We start from the raw sequence: 26,557 nt of genomic DNA on the forward strand, positions 1-26,557 counted from the left end.
ACCAGGAGATGCAATGAACAGCTTGGAGTGACTATCTTCCCAATGTTACAAATTTAGGGTTTCTCCTTAGACATGCTCTTAGGTACAATGTTGCTGGTCACGTCTATAAGTAGCTTGAACTTTCCAATATCTAACTATATACTAGCATCACCCAGATGTAACAATAGTATCCTCCTTTGATCTGAACTAGATACTTGTTGCCATTGCGCATGTTAGTCTTCAAACTGTTTGAAGGTGGAATGAGTAAACAGTTGATAAGACAAGGCTGGATATGAATCATTATGCTCTTTTATGAACAAATTAACATATTCTATATTTTATAGTCAATGAACATACAAAGCAATAATTATGATCATGTCTAAACATTACTGCTTGTCTTTGCGAAATAATGCAAAATATTGACACATTACACTTCCGCCCCCATCATTGGGCCATCTTACTTGCCTTAAACAAAATAACCCCGAAATGCTCCCCTGCATTCAAAACTTTTCAGCCTGGCCAACAATTGTGTTCACAGCATTCCATTGGAAGACCTGACTGATTGACTCTATTTCTCTTTTTTATCCTTCTTACATAGCCAGAAAAGACCAAAGACTTCCCTACATTTAAAAAATTTGTTCATGGGATGTGGACATCTCTGGCTGGGCCAACATTTATTTCCCATCCCTAACTGCCTTTGAGAAGGTGGTGGTGATCTGCCTTCTTGAATCGCTGCAGTCAATGTGATGTGGGTACACCCACAGTGCTGTTAAGGAGGGAGTTCCAGGATTTTGACTCAGTGACAGTGAAGGAACGGTGATATATTTCCAAGTCAGGATGGTGAGTGGCTTGGAGGGGAACTTCCAGGTGGTGGTGTTCCTATGTGTCTGTTGCCCTTGTCCTTCTAGATGATAGTCATGGTGCATTTGGAAGGTGCTGTCTAGGGAGGCTTGGTGAGTTCCTGCAGTGCTTCTTGAGATGGTACACACTGCAGCCACTGTGCATTGGTGGTGGAGGGCTTGAATGTTTGCGGATGGGGTGCCAATCAAGTGGGCTGCTTTGTCTTGGACGGTGTCAAGTTTCTTTGGTGTTGTTGGAGCTGCACTCATCCAGGCAAATGGGGAGTATTCCATCACACTCCTGACTTGTGCCTTGTAGAAGGTGGACAGGCTTTGGGGAGTCAGGAGGTGAGTTACTCGCCGTAGGATTCCTAGCCTCTGACCTGCTCTTGTTGCCACAGAATTTAAGTGGCTAGTCCAATTCAGTTTCTGGTCAGTGGTAGCCCCAAAAATGTTAATAGTGGAGGATTCAGTGATGGTAATGCCATTGAACATCAAGCGGCGATGGTTGGATTCTCTCTTGTTGGAGATGAACATTGCCTGATAGTTGTGTGGCACGAATGTTGCTTGCCACTTGTCAGCCCAAGCCTGGATATTGTCCAGGCCTTGCTGCATTTGGATATGGACTGCCTCAGTATCTGAGGAGTCGTGAATAGTGCTGAACATTGTGCAATCATCAGCAAACATCCCCACTTCTGACCTTATGGTGGAAAGAAAGTGATTGATGAAGCAGCTGAAGGTGGTTGGGCTGAGGAAGCTATCCTGGGGAACTCCTGCAGTGATGTCCAGGAGCTGAGATGACAGACCTCCAACAACTACAACCATCTTCCTTTGTGCTAGGTATGGCTCTAACCCCTGATTCCCATTGACTCCAGTTTTGCTAGGGCTCCTTGATGCCACCCTCAGCCACATGTGGCCTTGACGTCAAGGGTAGCCACTCTCACTTCACCTTTGGAGTTCAGCTCTTTTGTCCGTGTTTGAACCAAGGCTGTAATGAGGTCAGGAGCTGAGTGGCCCTGGCGGAACCAAAACTGAGCATCAGTGAGCAGGTTATTGCTAAGCAAGTGTCAGTTGGTAGCTCTGTTGATGACTCCTTCTATCACTTTACTGATGATCGAGAGTAGACTGATGGGGCAGTAATTGGCCAGGTTTGATTTGTCCTGTTTTTTATGTACAGGACATACCTGAACAATTTTCCACATAGCTGGGTAGATGCCAGTGTTGTAGCTGTACTGGAACAACTTGGTTAGGGGCACGGCAAGTTCTGGAGCACATACTCTCAGTGCTATTGCCGGAATATTGTCAGGGTGCATAGCCTTTGTAGTGTCTAATGCCTTCCATCATTTCTTGATATCACGTGGAGTGAATCGAATTGGCTGAAGACTGGCATCTGCGATGCTGGGGACCTCCGGCGAAGGCCGAGATGGAACATCCACTCAGCACTTCTGGCTGAAGGTTGATGCAAATGTTTCAGCCTTATCCTTTGCACTGATGAGCTGGGCTCCCCCATCACTGAGGATGGGGATATTTGTGGAGCCTCCTCCTCCAGTGCCTAGTTTAGTTGTCTACCCTCATTCACGACTGTGGCAAGACTCATGGGTCTGTGATGTATGTTGATACTGAAATAAACTAATAAATTGTTTATTATTGATAGACTCTGGGGAAATAACATCAAAATTTAGGTCATGAGCATTTAAACCAACTAACTCCTTGCTCCACTTTAAAAAAAAATCATGCAGAAAGACACACTAGTGTTAACTTTAAAAGAAAATGCTTAAAATTTGTTTTTCCTCAATATTCTTACTGTGGAAGAGTGATCAAAAAATCTTAACACAAGCATGCAGGTGTGTAATTTTCTGATATACATCTCCCTTGATTTTAACTTAGCACCTTTAAAATGTTAGAAAGTATGCCTTTCCAGCTTGTATTACAATTATTTCAATAGCAATATTGTTTCAACTATGAATGGATAGACTGAACTAAAATAAAAATCAAGTTCATGAGAATTCTTTGTGACAGTGATTTTAAGGGAGAAACTAATGGCAACTTGACATTCTTTCAATTGCACCATGATGGCTTCTTAATATTATAATAAAGAAAATTTACAATATAGAATCTGCAATGAATCATTTAGCATGTGTGATGCATATGTTCATATTGTTCCATTGATTTAAAACTGAAAAACTAGTCTTCTGTCACCATATATTCTATTCCATGGCTTGATAATTATTCTTTCAACCATCTACAAAATGAATGTAAGAAACATATTTTTCAAAAAACTCACTCACTTCATAAACATGCTGAACTACTGGTCCAATGTGCTCCTCTTTCTTAGGTCTTTCTTTAATCTTCCAGTCAGTGATGGGCAGAAAGATTTGCTCAGGACGTGACACCCTATTGCAGGAACATAATGGTTCAATGTTGCGGTTAAGTTGCAGAGGTCATACTCAGTCATACACTTCAAAACAACATGAAGAAAAACAGTAAAGCGTGCAAGAAACAAAGGAAAATAAGAAACATTAGACAGATGCTTCAGGCAAATGGGGAAAAATGCAATTACAAAGTCAGAATGGACCTCAACTGGGTTCCTTCACAGAAAGAAATAATAGAGATCATCAAAACTAATGTTACATTGTAATGTAAGATAGGGCAGAATTTTTACATTGGCGGGAAGGCACGCGCCCAACCTGCTGGAATGTAAAATGAGGCGCGATATTTTGGTCAACGAGCATGCACAGGAATTGGCAGCATGCCCACCGACAATTTAAAGGCCTATTAAGGCCATTAAAAAGATAATTAAGTTAAATTTTTCACTGCCCGTCCAAGCTTACGGTTGGCAGGCAGGCAAAAAGGCCTTTGCACTTTTTGGGAAACCTCATCCATGGACAGGATGAGGATTCCAACAGCAACTAAAAATAAAATATAACATTTTACATTTCATTTATAACGTGTCCCTGCTCAAGTGACAGAGTCACATGAAGGGACATGTTTTACAACATTTTTAAAATCTTTATTTCTTTTGAAAACTGTTCATCTCCTTGAGGCAGCTCTGTGCTTCGGAAATTTTCGAGCGTGCACTCACGCGCATGCATGACACTCACGCTCACCCTCCTCCCCTGCTGCACGGGCAGCACTGAGCGCTGCTGCTCACGTTTCATGTTGGGCGGGCCTTATTTGGCCAGCGTGAAATCACGGTCCAGATGCAATCACGGGCGGTAGTCGGTGTCCCGACTGCCCCCGCCCGACAAGGGCAAAATCCTGCCCAAACTTACATTATTAAATTAAAAATTACAAAACAAAAAAAAAATCATTAACTCAATCACAAATTATAGGTGAAAACCATTAGCGGAGTTATATTTTTTCCTATTTCCAACTAATTAAAATCAAACTAACCAGATGGCAAAAACATATTTTCCTTGCCATCTTCAGAAAGTAAATAAAACAATTTCTTAAAAGGAATAATGTGTTCCCTTGTTCTTAAAAAGTAACCAAAACTATATTTAGTTCATTTTTCAGAAAATTACCCATATTGTCACTAGTCAATTTAAACAAAACTCTTTTGAATGCTTTATTTTTCTTTCTGGCTTGAATGACACACAATGAATTATGTGCTTTTGATCATTTTTAAATTTAACAACTAATAAATGCTCTGGTTGTATGTGTGGGTGTAATCCCTGTGGTATGTCCTTCCTGTTAAATTGATGGCACTGCATTCCCAATCGTCCCGGCCTATAGTCGTGATGAAGAAAATTATGTTTTTCACTGTTATTTCCTAATCTTTAGCTTCAGCCTTTCCTCAAGTTTAAAGTTCACTATCATTTTGGATATAGTAATTTTTGTTTCATATGCCAAATCAACAGTTGGTCTAAGAATCTATGGTTTGATTTTGTAATGTTGTTTCATATTTTTTTGTAATGTTACATTTCCAATTCTGGAATAATATATTTGTAGCATGTCACAAGCCTCTATGGTTTTAAAATGATTGGAACAACATTGCAAAATTCTTAACATTCCCCCAGAAAAAGACTTGTGAGGGAAGCAATGTCAGGGGGTGGGAAGTGCTGAGTAAAATGCCAGTTAACATAACAAATCACTGCAGACAGCAACATGCACCAGGAACAGAAAGCATAATTATATTGCCAGGTCGTTTCAATATAAGCCAGAGGATGTCAAGTTAAAACTGTGCAGTGCCCTTGTCAGGTTGCACTTAGAGTACTACTTTGGTTACCAGTCTTTCCTCAGAATTCTGACTAAGTGAAATATTGAATATGGAAGTAATGGCAAGAAGAGCCAAAACCTGAGGCCTGATGTCCAAGGCTTGACATATGAGGAGGGACTCTGTTATACTCCAGAAAGTGAGTTGGTGAAGGATAGAACTGGAGCCAATCTTAATACACACTTTCATAAGCATTTATTTGCAAAGATGCGCATTGCAAACATGCACCTCTTAAACCACCAACCACAGTTTCCATATGTTCCTTTCACAGGAATACAAGTGAATCCCCAGTTAATGCCCACGACCTGCATCCAATTAAATATAATTAATTATCACAATGAACAGATTCCCTACTTTCTCTTTAAATAACAATTGTAGCTTATAAATGCAACCAAAAATTTCAAAGCAAATTAAATCAATATAATTCTGGATAAAGCATTACATCCTAAGACAAACTACCCTCAGGACCCTTAACAATTTCTTCACACATGCATTTCTTTTTGTAAAACAATCAGACAGTTGATGAGTACATCCATCCAGCAATTTTGGAGATTTCCTTTCTCTCCAGCATTTATTTCAAGCCAGCAAGGTCAATCCATAACCTTTTCGCATTCACAATTTTCACAGAGATTTTGTTATTCCACAAAGAATGATTATCTACGTAACATTCAATGGGCACGCAATGTTCAGTATGCCTAATGTGCAGAATATCGCATAAAATATTTGGCAATTGGAATCCCATTTCCACTGGCTCCACAACAGCTACTGTTTCAGCAGCTAAAGTACTTTTACCAAATCTTTTATTTTCTTAATTCCCCAGTAGGTGGTCTTGTAATGCAGTGGTTAGTGTACTTGCCGATGATCTAAGAGCCCTGGGTTCAAGTCCCACTCCAGGACTTGATGGCCAAGGAAAGTACATTCATAATGCAACCAACCAGGTATCAACTTGTAAATCCTTCCAACCTACACCTATGGCAGATGGTACGAGCAGGAGAGATTCATGGTCAGCCATGTGATGGGAAGAAAATGGAGCCTCCACAATTGCTATCCATAGCTCCAGGCTACAACATGCATGTAAAAGTTGGGTCAGCTAGATGGAGAACTGGTGTAGCTCAGATTGGTGCCAACAGCAAGAGGTTTGATTTCCCCTTTCTGGCTGAGGTGGATTTGGGACCTGCCTCCTTTCCCTACCCAAGGTGGAGGTTGTGGTGCTGTGGGTCAGATCTGCCTTTGGGCAGAGAACTGAAGAAGAAGAACTTCCCAATCTAAAGGCCAATATTTCCCATTCTCGCCAATCAAAAATATTATGAAACCAGCCACACTAGAATTCAGGAAGATGAGAGCGTGAAGTATAACTAAAACTGCCCAGCTTTATATTTTTGGTCAACTAAGAATGGGAACCTGAGTACACATTTATCCAGATTTAACTTTTTTACTATTTATTTTCCCGTAAAACATTCTCTACTTTAGGGTGTTTCTTCATCGTACTTAACACCAATACGTCAAAACTAGCATCTGGTCTAATCTGCATGTGCAAACTGATCAATCAAGATTCATAATTGCATTGTCTCTTCTTTAGATATCACAGAATCAGTGCATTGTTAAGCACGGAAAGAGGCCATTTGGCCTCTTGTATTTATGCTGACTCTCCAAATAAACAATACATCTAGAGCCATTCCCCTGCCTTCTCCCTATAACCCTGCACATTCTTCCTTTTCAGATAATAATCCAATTCCCTCTTGAATGCCTCAATTGAACCTGCCTCCACCATACTGTCAGGTAGCGCATTCCAGACCTTGACCACTCACTGCATGAAAAAGCTTCTCATCAAGCCTCCATTGCTTCTTTTGTCAATTAGCTTAAATCTGTGTTCTCTCGTTCTCGATCCTTCTACCAGTGGGAACACGATTTTCTTATCTTCTCTGTCCAGACCCCTCATCATTTTGAATACCTCTATAAAATTTCCTCTTCGTCTTCTCCAAGGAAAACAGTCCCAAATTCACTAAATTATCTACATAACTGAGGTTCTTCATCCCTGGAATCATTCACATTTTTTTCCTGAATTCTCTCTAACGCCTTTACATCTTTCCAAAAGTATGGCACCCAGAACTGGCGAAATACTCCAGTTGAGGCTGAACCAGTGTTTTAAACAAGTTTAACATAACCTCCTCGCTCTTGTACTCCATGCCCCTATTAATAAGGCCTAGGATACTGTACTTTATGAACTGCGCTCTCACCCTATCCTGCCACCCTCAATAACATATGCACAAATACACCCAGGGCCCTTTTCTACTCTAACCCCTTTATAATTGTACCCTTTCTTTATATTGTCTCTCTGTGTTCTATAACATCCTCTTTTTGTGGTGACTTTGTACAATTAACCGTTGGGGTTGGGAGTAACACTCACTAAGTAGGATTGTTGATTTAAAGTTGGTCCAGATCCACTTGCTTAATACCTAAACCAATTTACTAAAAAGATCCAAAAGCCTGACTCCCAATTTTAAAATTTAATCTTATCAAGAACACATTTCTCAAATTCTGTATTACAATCCATAAGAAATCGTTAACATGCATCATGAAGATATCTGAAAGCTTTTCTTTATGGTGCAAATACAACATTGCGGGATCTGCTTTTAGTTTGATGCAACCTATTTTCAGCAAACAGATCTCATCAAAAAACAACTGCACCACGAATGCATTTGTTTAGGTTCCATAGTTTTCCTTCTGCATCTGCTACTGCTTCTGGCAGAAACACTTCCCTCTGAAAAGTATCACTCTGCAGAAATTGAGCTTTTATGTCAATTGACCTACACTCCAATCAATATGCGGCCGAAAGAACTAAAATAATTTTTAAGGTTATTTTCCAGCCGTGGGAGAATCCACTCTAACATCTGTATCACCCAGTCTTTCAAAACCTCTAGCAACCAGCCTCGCCTTAACCTTATAAATCCACTTATATGGAAAGGCTGGTTGTCCCCCTATCCAGCGCCTCAGAATAAACTCCAAAACCTCCCTACTATCTATCTCCCTTTGCTTAACCTCTCTTGTTAGTTTATCTTCAAGTTTATTGGCAACAAAACGTCACTATCATGAGGGTTTATGTTTCTAGTTCGGTGGCCTTTATTTCATTGCCTAATCTATTCAAGCTACAGTCTCTGCTTGCACCTTTATGTCAGCTGAGGCTACTATCTGCATTATCAGAGTCACTTTCTCCCGTACGTGATCGTTTTTTGACACAAGAGTCACTTCCATGCACTAATTTATTAATTTCCACTCTCTTACCCCATTCTGCCAGTCCATGGACCTCACTTTTTGAATGCCATCCTGAACAAGTAACCAGTGTTTAGATTTGCCTTTGCTGCCTTTCTCACAATTGTCACATGTGTACATTCACTGGACCCTCTGGAATATATGTCATCCAAGTACCCACTCTGGGAAATTCACCTTTGGATATGATAGCTTTATCCTCTGTGTCTTGATCATTCACATTACCATTATCCAGACCTTGATGTAAATTCTTTCTCTCAGATTCTTCATCACAAAATATAAGCATTTGAGGTACTTTTATTGGATGCTCAGAATCCGAGATTTTGTAATTAATTCTAGTTAATCCTGGGGAAATGAACCTAAAGGCCTAGATTTTCATGCTCTAGGAGGGGGATCTTGAGTCGGGTCATTTCCCGATGGCGCGATTTGACTCCTGCCTGCAGTGCCCGCCAACATTATTTTTGTGATGGGAAGGCGGGGATAGGCTGGAGTTAGGGCAGCCATCTCTGGAAGCAGTAACCATAACAAGATGTTCTCATTGGTGGCACAAAGGATTCTGGAATGGATGGCTGCTGCACCCCAGCAGGCCACCCCATCCAACCCTCCAAAAGTCCAATCCAGTGCTGAGGAGGTTGCAGAGGAGGATGAGGGTGCTGTGAGCAGATCTGCACACTCATCTTCCATGGCTTCTCCAGCCCCTCTGCCACATCCCTCACCTATAGCACCTGCTCCAGTAACCACGGCTGCTCCTGCAGAATTGCAGGTCCCGCTGTCTCAGGTAGGTCCCCAGCAGGTTTCTGCATGAAGAGCCTGGCCACGCCACTCCTCAATACCTTACGGATGGAGGGGTGAGCCTCCATCTGCTCTGAGGCAATCTGGGGGGTGGGGGGCACCACACTGGAGTGTCTGAGAGCACAGGGTGTCACGGTGACATTGATCACTGAAGGGCTCAAATGTTGTGTTATATCTCACATTGTTAAGTCTGCTTTTTTTTCATTGTCTGTAAATACACCACAAAAATCAAAGGATCGATGTATTGATCTATACTTGGCTCATAAACTAATGGAGTAAATGTAAAACTGCATGTTCTCACCAGTGTTACCGAAGATTGCAGCCAGAAATCTATCCCTCAGTCACCTGACAGCTGTGAAGGGTTTGGCCATGCAGGTCAATCATAGTGAAGTCAGGGGCTCAGTAACACCTTCACTGCTGATCGTGGTCAACCATGGGATGTGGAAGTTGTGGGCCCCTGGAACATTTTGCTTCCATCCTTTGGTGACTTTCAGGGGTTTGTGCTTAGTACACTGAAGGAGAAGTGACAATCCTTCTGGGGTAGGTCCACACATAGCTCTGAGGTAAAGGCAGAGACATTTCTGCAAATTCTCTCTCAACGTACAGTGGTGACCTCGCAGGTCAAGACTAGCTGAGCCTTTCAGGCAACATGCATTTGTGGAAGACTGTCCTTGTCCTTTCATGCGTTGCATGCCACTGGCTGACAATGATCCTTGGTGAGTTGCTACACTGACCATTGTGGATGTCTCACAGGTGCTACAGTGGCATTGGATTAAACTGAAAATAGGTGAATGCTCTGGCTATTATATGGATGCCTTTATTTTATGCTTATTTATTCACAGGATGTGTGAGTCACTGGATAGGTCAGCATTTGATGCCCATCCCTAATTGCTCTTGAGAAGCTGGTGCTGAGACACCTCCTTGAACCGCTGCAGTCCATGTGGTGTAGGTACACCCACAGTGCTGTTAGGAAGGGAGTTCCAGGATTTTGACCCAGCGACAGTGAAGGAACAGCGATATATTTCTAAGCCACCATGGTGTGCAACTTGGACAGGAGCTTGCAGGTGCTCACATGTATCTGCTGCTCTTGTCCTTCTCGCTGATAGAGATTGTGGGTTTGGAAGGTGCTGTTGAAAGAGTCTTGGTGTGTTGCTGCAGAGCATCTTGTAGATGGTACACACTGGTGCCACTGTGAGTTAGTGGTGGAGGGAGTGAATTTTTAAGCTGGTGGATGTGGTGCCAATCAATTATATCTGCATTTGCTGAGTCTCAACTCATACTGCACAGATGCACTCTTGACGTAGGGGCCAGGCCTTGGTGAGTTAATAGGTGACTTGTTTTCCGTGTATTTGACAGCATCCAAAATACACTTGCAGGATTCTTTGCCACAAGGCATCTCAAGCTTAATCCTTCAGTGTGGCTGAATGCAGACTTATGATTGTGAGGGTTTCAGCCATTGTGTTGTCAGAGTGTGTTAAGGACACTTGCAGATTTTCTCTCCTGTTAGGGAATAGGCATCTCCTGGAAATTGTGAGGCACCTATGGTCTAAAGGGTACTTATATTGCAATGGCTTGATAGGCATTTGTTTCCAAGGGTGCACTTATATCCTCAGTGTTGCTTAGGAGAACTACCTCTGTATTAGGTCTCCCTATTGACTATGGTGTCATGTGCCGAGCCGACCCCGGGTACCCAGGCACGCCTCTCAACATTTTCCCCATTGTTCCCCTCCTTGTCCTCCTCCTTGGTTACATCTTCTCCTGAGGTAAATGGCTCCTCCTTATCCACCTCCACCTTTTCCTCAGATGGACAATCTCCTTCACCTGGAACTGGATCCTGCTTGTGTATCCCCTTTGCTGCATTATATTATGCAGCAGGCCACCACAATTCATGACACCCTTTCAGGTGAGTATTGCGTATTCCTCCTGAGCGGTCTAGGCATCGGAAACACATTATTAATATGCCAATAGCCCTGGTCTGATGGTCACTGGTTTTGTAACACTGCTCTGGCACTGCTTCTAGTTGGCATAATGGAGTAAGCAGCCACCTCCTCAATGGGTAACTTTTGTTGTCCAGTTGCCAGCTTCAGGCCTTGTTCTAGGCTCAAAAGATGCATCAGGTATGACTCCCTTGGGATGAAAGAGTCATGGCAGTTTCCAGGGAACCTGGCACAGATGTGGAGGAATACGTTATTGTTGTTACACACTAACTGGATGATGACGGAGCAAAAAGACTTTCTATTCATGTATCTGTGCATCTCCTCTGATGGTGCTTTCATGGCAATGTATGTGCAATCTATCACACCTTGCACTTGTGGCAAGCCAGCCATTGACATAAACCCCATTGCTCTTAGGCTCTGAGACACCACATTTGGAGAGAAATTAACGTGCTCCCTTTTCCTAACAAAGAGGGCATCAATGACTGATGTTATGCACAAATGGACGGCTGATTGTGAGATGTCACAGAGGTCTGCCAGCAGAACCCTGGAAGGATGCAGTTGCATAAAAATTGAGGGCCACGGCAACTTTGACTGTTATTGGCAGGACACGGGCACCAGTTGTTCGAGGTGCAAGGTCTGCCTCCAACATGGCACAGGTTTCTCTGACCATATCCCGAGACATCTGAAACCTTCACATAGGCTGTCTTGCAGTCATGCCGAGGAAGCTGAACCTGTTTGTGTACACTCTTGGTTCAGGGTAATATCTTGCCCTCTTCCTTCTTGCTGGTCTGTCTGGGGGCTTTGCCACCACATGCCCAGGTACCCTGGCTGTAGCCCAATGCTGCTGCCACTGCCTTTCCTCTATATGGTGCTTGTGTGAAGGTCCTGCACCCATTTCAACAAACTTCCTTCCATCGTGGACTACACATTCCTCACCCAGTGAGGCTGGCAGTCTGTAACGTTGCCCACTTGGCTCATGAGGCAAGAAATAATGAAGAGGAGCCCACACTTGCTCTTTTCCATCCACCCCACCCCACCTTCCCTGAGGTCAGACACCAGCCTCTATCTCAGAGGCAAATTCCGCTTTGCAGCTGCTGATTCCCACAGCTCTATATAAGCCTTAGAATTCTTTACCTCAAGCTTTCAGAGCTGTTCATCAACAAGTGGTGTAACAAACACTATGGGCGGAAACATCCCAGATTAGCACTGAGTGCAAATAAAACGATGTTTTACCTGCCGGCCGCGATGGCGGGTTTTCACGCCATATCGTCCCAAACCCACCACGTCACCTCGTTGCTTCCTCATGCCAGGCAACACATTTAAAGTACAGCCGTGCTCAGTGCTTCCAGCCCAGGACTGCAGCAAAGAAGACATGGCCCCAAAAGGCAAGAAGACCACAGTCCTCGAGCACCCTTTGGACTCCGTGGAGGCCCGCTGTGATGTCCTTTACCCCCACTCTGGGCGCAGGAGGGGCAGCAACATTACCACTCCGGCTTGATAGGCGATGGCAGTGGTGGTCAGTGCCAATGCTGCACAGAAGAGGTTGGCCATCCAATGCAGATAGAGGATAAATGATCTCATCCGTGCAGCCAAGGTATGGCAACTGTCTCATCACTCTAAACTCACACTCAAGCCCATCACACATTCACTGGTATCTCACTCACTGCCAGCTCAAGGGACATCACCACCCATTCTCACACACATACCTTCCCATGTCCATCTGGCCTCATCACCTCTGGAGACTGCCTCCTCAGTTCTCACCACCCCTAGGCCACTTACACAGATCAACATATGCACCCACACACATCCTGGGTTACCCTCCTTCCCCAGTACAGCCCTCATCCTGCAGCCTCTTCTCTTGCCTGAGGCCACTTCTCCCCCTTCGCCCTGCAGCCATTGAAAAGCCACCCACACATGGCTGACCTGGTCGGTAGAGACCAGCCATGAGCCCCCCTAAAAGTGATGCTTTCCTGTCTGTGAACACTGGCACTGATGACTGCGAGTGCTGCCCGAAGCAAGGTAGGCAAACAAACCTTGAAGCCCCGAGTGAAGTCCAGCCCACCAAATGCACGTCGCTTTTGTGCTGTTGTGAAACACGTCGGCGTGCTTTCCCACTGCCATGGGCGGATGATCCAGCGGGGAAAGGATGAGTCCGGCGGGCAGGCCTTATAATGATATGCTGATGTATTACAATGAGGTTCCTGATGTCTGATGGCGGGGAACGTTGGCGGGCTGAGCAGACGATTGCAAACTGGTTTCACAATGTTGTGAAACCGATATTTGGCCCTCTCACCATATTGTCCACTCATGCCACTGAACATGCCCGAAGCCAGCAGGCACAGAAAATCCCAGCCTCTGTCTTTTTACCGTTCTTGCGAACTCCAGCCTTATCTGCAGGTGCACTGTTAAGTTTATATGCTCTGTCCCTTCCTGCCACACTCTGGTTATCATTACCCACATAATTACCCTGCTCTATTGCCTTGTCTTTTCTCTATAATTTATCACATCTCCCCTCAAGTGATTCTGCCCCTGACTCATCTTCTGCCGAAATGCTCAGCCATGTCTTTGTTACCTCTACAATAATCTCCTGACCAGCTTCTCATCTTCCACCCTAAGTAAACATGATCTCATCTAAGAGCCTGCTGCTCATATCTAACTTGGACCAAGTTCCATCCACCCATCACCCTGTGTTCACTGTTCTACAATGGCTCCCAATCCAGCAATGCCTCAATTTTAAAATTCTCATTCTCATTTTCAAATCACTTCATGGCCTCCCACCTCTCTAGCTATAGCTTCCACAGCCCTACAAGCCTTTGAAATTTCTGCACTATTTCCAATTCTTCTGCATCCCCAATTTTAATTGCTTGATCAGCCTAAGCTCTGGTATAATACCAGCCTAAGCTCTGGTATTCCTTCCCTAAGCCTCACTGTTTCGTCTACTTCCCTCTCCTTCAGCCTGGGAAGAGAGTCCTCTGCAGTCGCCGTCGCCGTGAAGCAGTCTGGGAAGAGTGTCCTCTGCAGTCGCCGTCGCCGGGGAGCAGTCTGGGAAGAGTGTCCTCTGCAGTCGCTGTCGCCGGGAAACAGTCTGGGAAGAGTGTGCTCTGCAGTAGCTGTCGCCGGGAAGCAGTCTGGGAAGAGTGTCCTCTGCAGTCACTGTCGTCGGGAAGCAGTCTTGGAAGAGTGTCCTCTGCAGTCATTGTCGCCGTGTGAAAAAGAAACAGAGTGACATCACAGGAAAACCATAAGTTCATTGGTTGGCAAGTAACTGCTAGTTTGAACTACCTATTCTAAATTGATTTCAGATTAAAGGTGACTACTGGGGCCCAGGATTGGAGGCCTAACACTTCAGCTTCAACTCAGCAGAGAGAGCGACTTCCAGTTGATTTTAAAAAGTGTATTTTGAATTTCTATTCTAACTTGCTTTCAGATTAAAGCTAAATGGGAGAAATATTTTACAGATTGATAAACTAAAGACCTGTAGGAAATTTAAAAACAAATTGAAAAACTAATTAAATAAAATAGCGATGCAGGGCCAGGCGATGTGTTGTAGCTGCATGATGTGGGAGCTGGTGGACCCCATTGTGGTTCCTAATGACCACATCTGCAGCAAGTGTTGGCTGCTCGATGAACTCCGGCTCAGAGCTGATGAGCTAGAGTCTAAGCTTTGGACACTGCAACACATCAGGGAGGGGGAGAGTTACCCGGACGCTGTGTTCCAGGAGACAGTCACACCCCTTAGATTAACTACCGTAAATTTGCCTAGTGGTTAGGGACAGGAGGGTGTCACTATGAGTGAGGCAGGTAGAGGGATCCAGGAAGTAGCACTGCAGGAGCCTCAGCCCTTGACTTTATCCAACAGGTTTGAGATTCTTGCTCCCTGTGTGGACGAGAGCGGGGACTGTAGGAAGATGAGCAAACTGATCATAGCACCGTGGTACAGGGAGCCATTCAAGTGGGGGGAGAAAAGAGAAATGTAGTTGTAATTGGGGATAGTATAGTTAGGGGAATAGACGCTGTGCTCTGTAGCCAGGACCGAAAGTCTCGAAGGCTGTGTTGCCTACCTGGTGCCAGGGTTAAGGATATCTCATACGGGCTGCAGAGGAACTTGGAGTGGGAGGGGAAAGATCCAGTTGTCATGGTCGACATAGGTACCAACGATATAGGTAGAAGAAGGAAAGAGGTTCTGCTGAGGGAATACAAGCAGCTAGGGGCTAAATTAAAAAGCAGAACCAAAAAGGTAATAATCTCCGGATTACTACCTGAGTACGAGCTAACTGGCACAGGGTCAATAAGATTAAAGAGGTAAATGCGTGGCTCAAAGATTGGTGTGGGAGAAATGGGTTTGAATTCATGAGACATTGGCACCAGTACTGGGGAAAGAGGAAGCTATTCCATTCGGACGAGCTCCACTTGAATCCTGCTGAGACCAATGTCCTGGCAAATTGCATAGGATTTTAGTTAGGGCTTTAAATTAAATAGTGGGGGTAGGGTTCAGTTGCATGGAAATATAAAAAAAATCAAAGTTTAAGGAGAGGGTAAGAGTGCAGGTTAGTGACGAGGCTGATTGTTACCAAAAAGTGAAAGGAAGGGACAGAGTGTGTGAACGCCGTATTGCACCAAAGAATCATATAAGAGTAGGGAAAATTGACAATAGGGCAAACTTAAAGGCTTTGTATCTGAATGCGCTTAGCATTCGGAATAAAACTAATGAGTTTACAGCCCAAATAGAGATAAATAGGTATGATATGGTGGCGATTACTGAGATGTAGTTACAGGGAGAACAGATTTGGGAGCTGAATATCCAAGGGTACTCAGTGTTTCAGAAGGATAGACAGGAAGGAAAAGGAGGTGGTGTGGCTTTGTTAGTAAAGGAAGAGATCAGTGCTATAGTGAGGAATGATATAGGCACTGGAGAGCAAGGCATAAAGTCAGTCTGGGTAGAAATAAGAAATAGCAAGGGAAAGAAGTCCCTGGTGGGAGTAATCTATAGGTCCCCAAACAGTAGTTCAGCAGTAGGGCACAGTATAAACCAGGAAATACTGGGAGCATGTAAGAAAGGCATGGCAATAATCATGGGTGATTTTAATATCCATATAGACTAGACTAATCAAATTGACAAGGGTAGCCTCAAGGGAGAGTTCATAGAGTGTATTAGAGATTGTTTCGTGGAGCAATATGGTGTGGAACCAACCAGAGAGCAGGCTATTCTGGATTTGGTTTTGTGTAATGAGATGGGATTAATTAATGATCTCATAGTAAAGTATCCTCTAGGGAAGAGTGATCATAGCATGCTAGAATTTCAAGTTCAGTTTGAGAGTGAGAAACTTGAGTCCCATACTAGTGTTCTGGAATTAAACAAAGGTATTACATAGGCATGAGGGCAGATTTGGCCCTAGTGGACCGGGCAGGAAGACTGCAAGGTAGGACAGTTGATGAACAGTGGCAGATATTTAAGGAGATATTCAATTCTTCCCAAGTAAAATATATTCTGAAGAGGAAGAAAGATGGTAAGAGGGGGAGAAAGCATCCATGGCTAAGCAAGGAAGTTAAAGATAACAAAAGGGCAAAAACTAAGGCATACCAAATTGCAAAATGGCAGGCTGGAAGATTGGGAAACTTTTAAAGATCAACATAGGGTTATTAAAAAAAATAATAAAAAGAGAAAAGGTAAATTATGAAAGAAAACTAGTGCAAAATGTAAAAACTGATAGCAAAAGCTTCTACAAGTATATAAAAGGAAAGAGAGTAGCTAAAGTGAATGTTGGTCCCTTGGAGGATGAGACTGGGGAGTTAATAGTGAGGAACACAGAAATGGCAGAGATGCTTAATCAATATTTTGCCTCAGTTTTCATGGTGGAGGACACTAGTACCACCCCGATAGTAACAGGTAGTGCAGACGGTATAGAGGAGGAACTTAGAACAATCATCATCACTAGAGAAAAAGTACTGAACAAACTTTTGGGATTAAAGGGTGACAAGTTCCCAGGACCTGATGGCCTACATCCCAGGTTCTTAAATGAAGTGGCAGTGGAGATAGTGGATGCATTGGCTATAATATTCCAAAATTCCCTGGATTCTGGAAAGGTTCCAGTGGATTGGAAAAATGCTAATATAACACCCTTTTTCAAAAAGCGGGGGAGGCAGAAGGTAGGAAACTATAGACCAGTTAGTTTAACGTCTGTTGTTGGGAAGTTGTTGGAACCCATTATTGAGGAAGTAGTAATGGGGCATTTGGAAAGTCAAAATGCAATCCATCAGAGTCAGCATGGTTTTATGAAGAGTGAATCATGCTTGACTAATTTGCCAGAGTTCTTTGAAGATGTGACAAGCAAAGTGGATAATGGGTATCCTGTGGATGTAGCATATCTAGACTTCCAGAAGGCCTTTGATAGGTGCCGCACAAAAGATTAATACACAAGATAAGATCACACGGAGTTAGGGGTAATATATTAGCATGGATAGAGGATTGGCTAACCAACAGAAAGTAGAGAGTCGGGATAAATGGGTCTTTCTCTGGATGGCAAGCTGTAACTAGTGGGATGCCACAGGGTTCAGTCCTTGGGCCCCAACTATTTATAATCTATATTAATGACTTGGATTCAGGGATAGAAGGTACTACAGCTAAGTTTGCAGATGACACCAAAATGGGTGGGAAAGTAAGTTGCAGTGAAGAAATAAGAAATTTACAAATGGATATGGACAGGTTAGGTGAATGGGCCAAAATTTGGCAGATGGAGTTTAACGTGGATAAGTGTGAGGTTATCCATTTTGGTCAGAAGAATAAAAAGGTGACTTATTAGTTAAATGGAGAGAAAATTCAGAATGCTTCAGTGTAGAGGGATCTGGGTGTCCTCGTGCATGAATCGCTGAAAGCTAGTATGCAGGTACAGCAGGTAATAAGGAAGGCAAATGGAATTTTGGCATTTATTGCTAAAGGAATAGAGTATAAAAATAGGGAAGTGTTGTTGCAACTGTACAAGGCATTGCTGAGACTGCACCTGGAGTACTGTGCACAGTTTTGGTCCCCTTACTTGAGGAAGGATGTAGTTGCATTGGAGGCGGTTCAGAGGAGGTTCACTAGATTGATTCCAGAGATGCGGGGCTTGTCTTATGAGGAGAGATTGAGCAGTTTAGGCCTATACTCGCTAGAGTTTAGAAGGATGAGAGGAGATCTAATTGAGGTACATAAGATGCTAAAGGGGATAGACAAAGTAGACGTGGAGTGGATGTTTCTCCTTGTGGGGCATTCTAGAATGAGAGGCCATAGTTTTAGGCTAAGGGGTGGTAGATTTACATCAGAGATGAGGAGGAATTACTTTTCTCAAAGGGTTGTGAATCTGTGGAATTCACTACCTCAGAGTACAGTGGATGCCGTGACGCTGAATAAATTTAAGGAGGAGATAGAGAGATTTTTAATTAGTAATGGTTGAAAGGTTATGGGGAGAGGGCGGGAAATTGGGGTTGAGGCCGAAATGAGATCAGCCATGATCGTATTGAATGGCGGGGCAGGCTTGAGAAGCTGAATCGCCTACTCCTGCTCCTAGTTCTTACATTCTTATGTTCATCAAAATGCTCCCTAAAACACATCTTTGTCCAAGCATTTGATCAACGTACTAATATCTTTCTGTGCGATTTGGTGTCAAATTTTTCTCTGATAATCATGCCTGTGAAACATCTTGGGACATTTTACTCAACTTAATATACTATATAAAAGTAAGTTGTTGTTGCTGTAAATGGTGGAGGCTTCAAGGAATCCGTAGGGCAGTCATTTGTCTCAGAGCACCCAGCCTCTGACCTGCACTTGTAATCACAATGCTGATAATGGCTTACCCATTTAAATGTCTGGTTGATGATTATCCTCAAGATATTGATAGTGATGATAATAATGCTGCTGAAGCTCAGGTCTAGGCCGTTGAGACCCTCTTGCTGGAAATGGGAAATTCTTAGCAATGAAATTGTTTGCCACTTGTCATCCCAAGCTGCAATGTCATCCATTCCTGCTTTAGGCTAACATTATTACATTATTTCATTTCAGAGGAGCTGTGGATGAAGTTGAATCCTATGGGAAAGCTGGCAAATAGCCCCACTCCTGGTCATACGATGGAGGGAGGATCATTTATGGCAATGGAAGATGGTTGACTTGAGAATATTACACTGAGGGACTTTTGCTACAACATATGTTTCAATGGTTGGCCTCCAACACCAATCTTTTTCTTTGAGTCAAGTTTGACTCCACCCACTAAAGTGGACCTCAGTTTTTCTAGGGTTCCTTATACTTCGGTAAAAGTTGTCTTGATATCAAGGGTAGCTACTTTCACCTCTCCTCTGGCATTCACTTCTGGTGTCAATATACAGATTTTGGCCAAGAGACTGAAGATAAGTGATTGTTGGCAGGTTCAAACTCAGCATCAATAATCAGGTTATTGGTGAGTAGATGAATAAGCACATGCATTCAGATTAGTTATGCCATTTTAAAGAATTTCTATGGAGAAGCATTTTCATTTCTGTCCACTCAACTGTAAACGGTAATTGTTACATTACTAATAGCAAAGAGTAAATATATTTTGAATAGGAAAGCATCATTACAATTAATAAGAACTGGATATATTTTTTCTTAGCTTGTTAATGAAAATGGAGCCAGTGTTGCTGACTTCATATTTCTATTTACTTATTTATTAAAATTAATGAATGGAGGAAAATATAGCCTGGTGTGGAAATGGTGTTGAATAATAGGAGCAACTTCTAAATTTACCTAGTCAGTGGGAACAGAGTAGGGGAACAGTTAAAACGAATCGGCTCCATTTCCCATTTCATTCTCACCAATTCTCCATTTTAGGGTCACTGACATTGATGGTAGATGAAGCTTCTGCCAGGGCCCAACAGGAGCCACATTAATCATTATGCTTTAATCTGTTGCTGTGCGAGGAGCCTGCCGTGACCATCCTGCCAGGTAAAGTGTGTTTGCTGCAGGGATCCAGCAAGGTCCTCTCAGCTAAGTTAAAATAAACTTTCCTTTGTCGGGTCAGGATGATAAATTGCACTCCTCCAGGCCCCATAAGGAACCAGGCCTCTGCTGTCCTGGATTCCTCCACGCTCCCCAGCTGTGGAACTCTTAAAACATCCCCCCACCCACCCCACCTCCTGGTCTGGACTTACTCGACTGCCAACAGTTTCTCTTGGTGTCAGAGGGTGGCCTCTCCTCCACCCCTCCCCCAAACTGCCGCTACCACTTTTTTGCCCAAAACAGACAAGCAGCTGCCCGGTGGCTTTCAAATAAAATGCCTAAACAAGCCTAAGGTAAAGCCCGCCAAGTGGGACCACTGCCCACTCCCTCTGGCTTCCTGCTAGGAGATAAAATCAACCCTAACATCCTTAAGTCTTTGAAATTAAACATGCAAATATTAAAAACAATGAAAACTTGTTTATGGATTGCTGATGTCAAAAAAGAAACATTTCTATCAGGAATTCGACATACAGCATAATTCATAGTAAGCACACAAAGCCAATTACCTAACAACCAGACAATCATTAGCTGCTGTGATTGGAATACATTTCTTATTCTAATCTATGATAAGCAATCTGTAGAAATTGGTCATTACTAGATAGAACAGGAGAACAGTGGTCTTTAAAGTTGTGCAAAGATTTTGAGATTTCAATGGCCTCCTTATCAAATTGTCAGATTCTGTTCAGAGAGAACTAATTTAGAATTCGAATTTCCTATCTCCCAGTATTGTGCTTCAAGAATAATTAATCTCAGCACTCTAAAAAGCTCTAGGTAAATTAATAACAAGAAAAAACAAGGAAAGATGATGACTGCAGGCAGCACAGAATTACATGGAAGAATTGCAGTGGATTACCATTTTGCACACAAGCAGAATAAGACTATTTGCCATACAGGCAGGCATTACAGCAGAGTATAACGGAAAAGCTTTGAGCATGATTTGACCAGAAATGTTTAATTTTATTTTCCTTTATTCTTTCATGGGATGTAGGCATCACTGGCAAGACTAGCCTGTGTTGCCCATCCCTAATTCCCCCTTGAGAGCAGTAAGTGTCAACCACATTGCTGGGAGTCTAGAGTCACATATAGGCAAGGATGGCAGATTTCCTTTCCTAAAGGGCATTAGTGAACCAGATGGGTTTTCATTCATGGTCATCATTACTGAGGTTAGTTTTACATTCCTTGAATTTAAATTTCATCAACTACCATGATAGGATTTGAACTCATATCCCCAGCTCATTAGACTAGGTTTCTGGATTACTAGTCCAGTGACATTACCACTGCACTACATCTCCCAGGCTGAACACAAATTGCAGAAAAGACAGTGTAGTGATTAGAGATTCAGAATAAAATGCAGATTAATAGGTTCAAAGAAAGAAGGAAAAGAATCTGCATTTACATATCCCAAAGCACTTTGCAGCCAGTGAAAATAATTCTATAGGTTTACACTGGAAGATTAAATGGATGAGAAGTCACAAGAATATCTGACAATCACAACAAACAAGGGACTGTACCGATATTGCTGTTTGCCTTTGTGGAATATTTGGGGCACATCATTGATGCTGCTGGGCTTCACAAAGCACCCTCCAAGGCCAAAGCTATTGTGGATGCTCCAGCTCCTCAGAATACCTACCAGCTCCGCTCGTTCTTAGGGCTGCTGAATTATTACGGGAGATTTATTCCACAGCTGGCAACCCTGCTAAAACCCCTGCATTAACTTCTGTGCCAGAACAAAACCTGGAAATGGACAGAAGCCTGTGATGCAGAGTTCAAGAAGGCTAAAGCAGTGCTGACAGATTCTGAGGTACTGATGCACTTTGATCCTTCCTTACCTCTACAACTTGCATGTGATGTATCGCCTTATGGAGTTGTTTGGACCTTTGTTTCACACATAATGCCCTCAGGTGTGGAAAGGCCCATAGCATTTGCTTCATGGACTTTAAGCAAAGCAGAGAGCCAATACGCTCAAATCGAACGCGAAGCACTGGGAATCATCATCGGAATCCGGAAATTTCACCAGTACCTGTTTGGATGGAAATTCACGCTGCTGACTGATCATCGACCGTCCACCTCAATATTCGGTCCACACACAGGCATCCCTTCTTTAGCTGCAAGCAAGATGCAGTGTTGGGCTTTGAGGTTGAGTGCTCACACAGATTACATCAAATATCGAAAATCTACCTTGAATGGCAATGCGGATGTTCTTTCGAGGCTGCCGCTACCAGTCAGCCATGTGGCCACTGCTAGGAAAGACATTTTCTACTTTACACACGTAGAGAACACACCCATCACTTCAGTCCAAATTAAGAAGGCCACTCAAGTGGACTCAACATTGTCCAAAGTCATGGACCTTGTGATGCATGGCAACTCTCCCTCGAACTTCTGAGTCTCTCCTGACCTTCATCCTTACATTTCCAGGAGGATGGAGTTATCAGTCACTTTAGGATGTTTGCTTTGGGGCATGTGAGTTATTATCCCACCAACATTGAGGAAATCAGTATTGGGCCAACAGCATTCTGGGCACTGTGGAATAGTTTGCATGAAAGAGATTGCAAGAAGCTACTTTTGGTGGCCTGGACTGGACCAAGACATTGAAGCCAAGGCAAGTTCCTGTCCTTCATGTCAGAATGTGAGAAACATGCCTCAATTGGCACCCCTCCATCCATGGGATTGGCTGGAAAACCCTTGGCAATGCATCCACGTCGATTTCACTGGACCATTTGAAGGAACAATGATCATGGTGCTTATGGATGCTAATTCCAAATGGCCCGAAGTTTCACTGATGTCCTCGACTACAGCTGAGAGTACAATTGAAAGGCTAAGAGAAATTTTCAGTCTTTACGGGTTACCAGAACAACTTGCAACCGACAACAGACCTCAGTTTGTCTCGCAGGAGTTTGAGAATTTTTTGAGAAGTAACAGAATTCATCACAGCACCTCAGCACTATACCACCCATCCGCCAATGGATTCACAGAGAGAGTTGTTCAAAATGAAACACACTTTAAGTTTGGCACAAGGACATTCCCTCATTCAAAAGTGTCTGGACACATTTCTGCTGACATACTGAAACATGCTCATGCTACGGCTAAAGCATCTCCAGCATTCCTACTAATGGGACGGTAACTGCACACTTGCTTTGATCTGCTGAAACCAACGAAAACATGACAAGTTGTGCAAGATCAACAGCACGACCAAGTGAAGAGAAGGGCACAAAGATCAAAGCCAAGAATTATCTGTTCTGGACAAGAAGTTCTAGCTTGTAATTATGCTGTCAGAGCGAAATGGGTTTCTTCTATGGTGATTGCTCAGGCAGGACCTGTTCCTTACACAGTCCAAATTGTGAATGATCTCACCTGGTGGAGACATATTGACCAACTGTTACTAAGCCAAGCACCATCTAAGGATATACCTCTTATGGAAGAGCCATCTCCAAGTCAAGGAATGTCGGCTCTAGTTTCACCTCCTCAGTCTAGCTCGACTGAAGTTGATGTCGTCTCACCTTCACCTGCATTAGACACAACTTCAGATTCCGCTACAAGTCCTAAATTGCCATCAGTCTCTGATGACCATTACCCTGTAAAAGCACCAGAAGTCCACTGTATCCCACACAGGGAGAGAAGACCTCCTGAGTGTCTGAATTTATAAAGTCAGGGACTTGAGATGGGTTCAGTGAATACAGAGACAGTCTACCCTCTTTCCCTAGTTTAGAAAATGTTTTGTTAAACTGACATTTCCAATAAGGGGGGAGGAATATGTTATGTATTGAATGTCTTGCCGTACTTTGCAAGCCAGTGCATGATGGGATCACAGAATCCATGTTGTTTTGTTAGTTCTGTTACTGCAGTAGAATAAACGAGAGCTGCAATGTTCGGTCACCTCCACATCTCCATGAGTATTGAATAGTCTTTAAAAAGTTATTGGACGTACCAATATTAAAACATAACAGGTGTGTTGACTTGAGACATGCTGTGCAGGAGAGTGTGAGTGCTATGTCACTCATCTTTTCTGCCCTCCTGAGGTCCTGGATCCTCTAGGCACACTGTCTCCAGCCTGCAGCGACCACATTTCTACTGCTGACTTTCTCGGCCATTCCCATCCACACCTCCTTGTTTGGTGAGGTTATCCTCCTCCTGACCTTGCCAGCACTTATCTCACTGCATCCCCACTCATTCTGCAGCAGGGTTTCTAGCTAAGTGTGAGAGGGGATCAGCCATCCCAGGCCTTTTGCAATTTTCATGGAGTCATGCCAGCTTTTTAATGAATCACGGTTCACAGCACCTCAGAGGCTCGTGAACCATAGTCTGGATGAGGGAACCTTTTGAAAGGCAAGTTCAAAACATCTTACCCATGGCTCTTGCCAACCTATGTCCCTCCATCAACCCCTCCCTCCCATGCCCCTTCATGCCAACCTATGGCCCTCCACCTTTCCACAATGGCCCCCCATACACTCCATGCCAACCTATGTCTCACCACGATGCCCCACTAGACTCCCCCACCCGACTAACCCCCCTAACTCACCCCCAAACCGCCCCCCCCACTTCCCCCCGCAATCCCCCAACTCCTCAACTAGGATCACCTCACTACACCTGACTACCCCCATCCCACCGTACCTCCTCACCCACCCACCCACCTGCCACACTGCCCCCTCACCCCCACACTTGCTATCTTACCACCTCACCCACCTGCCACCCTACTCCCTCACCCACCCAACTACCACGTTACCCCCACATCCATGCACGTGGCACCCTACCCCTCACCCATCTCCCACCCTACCCCCTCACCCACTTACCTGCCACCTTACCCTCTCACCCACCTACTACCCTTGCCCTCACCCACCCACTTGCTATCCTACCCATTTACCTTCTCTCAAAGTGGCTTTTGCAAATTTAAACTCTCTACATACCCATCCACCACCTTAAACATTCACTCCCTTCACCACCAACGCACAGCAGAAGCAGTTTGCACCATCTACAAGATGCACTGCAGCAATTCACCAATGCTGCTTCGACAGCACCTTCCAAACCCACAATCACTGCCACCTAGAAGGTCAAGGGCAGCAGATACATGGGAACACTCTCACCTGCAAGTTCCCCTCCAAGTCACACACCATCCTGACTTGGAAATATATCGTCGTTCCCTCACTGTCGCTGGGTCAAAATCGTGGAACTCCCTCCCTAAAAGCACTACCATATCAACTGCTGCTGTTCAAGAAGGCACCACCATTCTCAAGGGCAATTAGGGAGGGGCAATAAATGCCGGTAATAAATAATAATAATCCTGGCATTGGAACAGGATTTTTATCCGTTGCAATCACTCTGGGTTGCTTTATGTCCCAAGTCTTTTAAAAACAGTTTTCACTTTAATGCAAACCCTTTGTGGGACATATTTTAGTACTGGAGTCAATGCAAAATCAGATAAATAAACAGTGCACAAATTTGACTGATTGCTCACACTGGATGGAAGCAAGTTATTGGGATGGGATTTGGAAAGGAACAGGAAAGCTATGTAACTATAAGTACCAATTTAGCCTGGCTGCAATCAGATAAAGGAAAAGGAAGCTGTCCATTAAAGGCCAACCTACACTGGCATAATCAATCATCCAGCTGAACCATTTACTGAAACTGCCCTGTCCCCTTTATTGTTGAAACAAAGTAGCAAACATCCTGGAAAACTGAAATTAGAGCTCATTGAAATGAATTAGAACAGCTATTTGTAATGTGAATTAAAGAAAGAAACTGATAGCAAGAAAAAAAGCCCAAAGAGCAATGAGGGTAATTTTAACACCATCCACACCCCCACACCCCATTCCCCACCCTGCCCCAACTCACAACAAGTGGGAGAGGGTTGTATAATTAAATGTTGCACATAACACCCAAACTGTTGAAGACGTGCCTTGGGCATTGTTACAGTGGTGAGCTGCGTGACGTGTCTGTATCCTGCTCTCGAGAGGCAGGACACCTTGTTGTAAGCTATGTATTCAGGGGCACAGGATAAGGGGCTGATCATTTTGGACCGAGAGGAGGAGGAATTTCTTTACTCAAAGAGTCGAGAATCTTTGGAATTCTCTATCTCAAAAGGGTTGTGGATGCTCCACCATTGAACGTTTAAGGCTGAGATAGACAGATTTTTGGCCACTTGGGGAATCTAGGGAAATGGGGAGCAGGTGGGAAAATGGAATTAATGAAACAATTAGCCACTGATCAGTGGACCAGGCTCGAGGGTGTCAGCTGTGGCTCAGTTCATAGCACCCTTGCCTTTGAATCACAGGGTTGTGGGTTCGTGTCCCACTCCCGGAAACCAAGAACTGTGATTGTACTCGATAGAGTTGCAATCTGTGACTGTTGATAACTCGAAAGAATTTTTTTTTTTAGTCCACTCCTGCTCCTATTTCTTATCTTCTTAAATCAGGCACCCACAGTGCAGCTGGGAACCTGATTTATATTTAACACTGGTCAGCTGGGTTTCCCAGGGCTCAGAAAACTCGAGAGCAAAACAAAGACGGTGACAGCTGGATCAAACAGATAA

General features: G+C 43.7%; 1 protein-coding gene across 1 annotated transcript in view; it reads right to left on the minus strand.

The window, feature by feature from the left end:
- Positions 1-26,557, minus strand: part of itga8 (integrin, alpha 8) — a 277,429-nt gene that overhangs the window by 64,617 nt on the left and 186,255 nt on the right. The window contains exon 24 of the mRNA XM_078538452.1: positions 3,107-3,212. Within this exon, the coding sequence (XP_078394578.1) occupies positions 3,107-3,212 (106 nt within the window). The remainder of the gene's footprint in view (positions 1-3,106; positions 3,213-26,557) is intronic.

Source organism: Cetorhinus maximus, chromosome 3 (genome assembly GCF_964194155.1).
Source record: "Cetorhinus maximus chromosome 3, sCetMax3.hap1.1, whole genome shotgun sequence".
Lineage (NCBI taxonomy): Eukaryota > Metazoa > Chordata > Chondrichthyes > Lamniformes > Cetorhinidae > Cetorhinus > Cetorhinus maximus.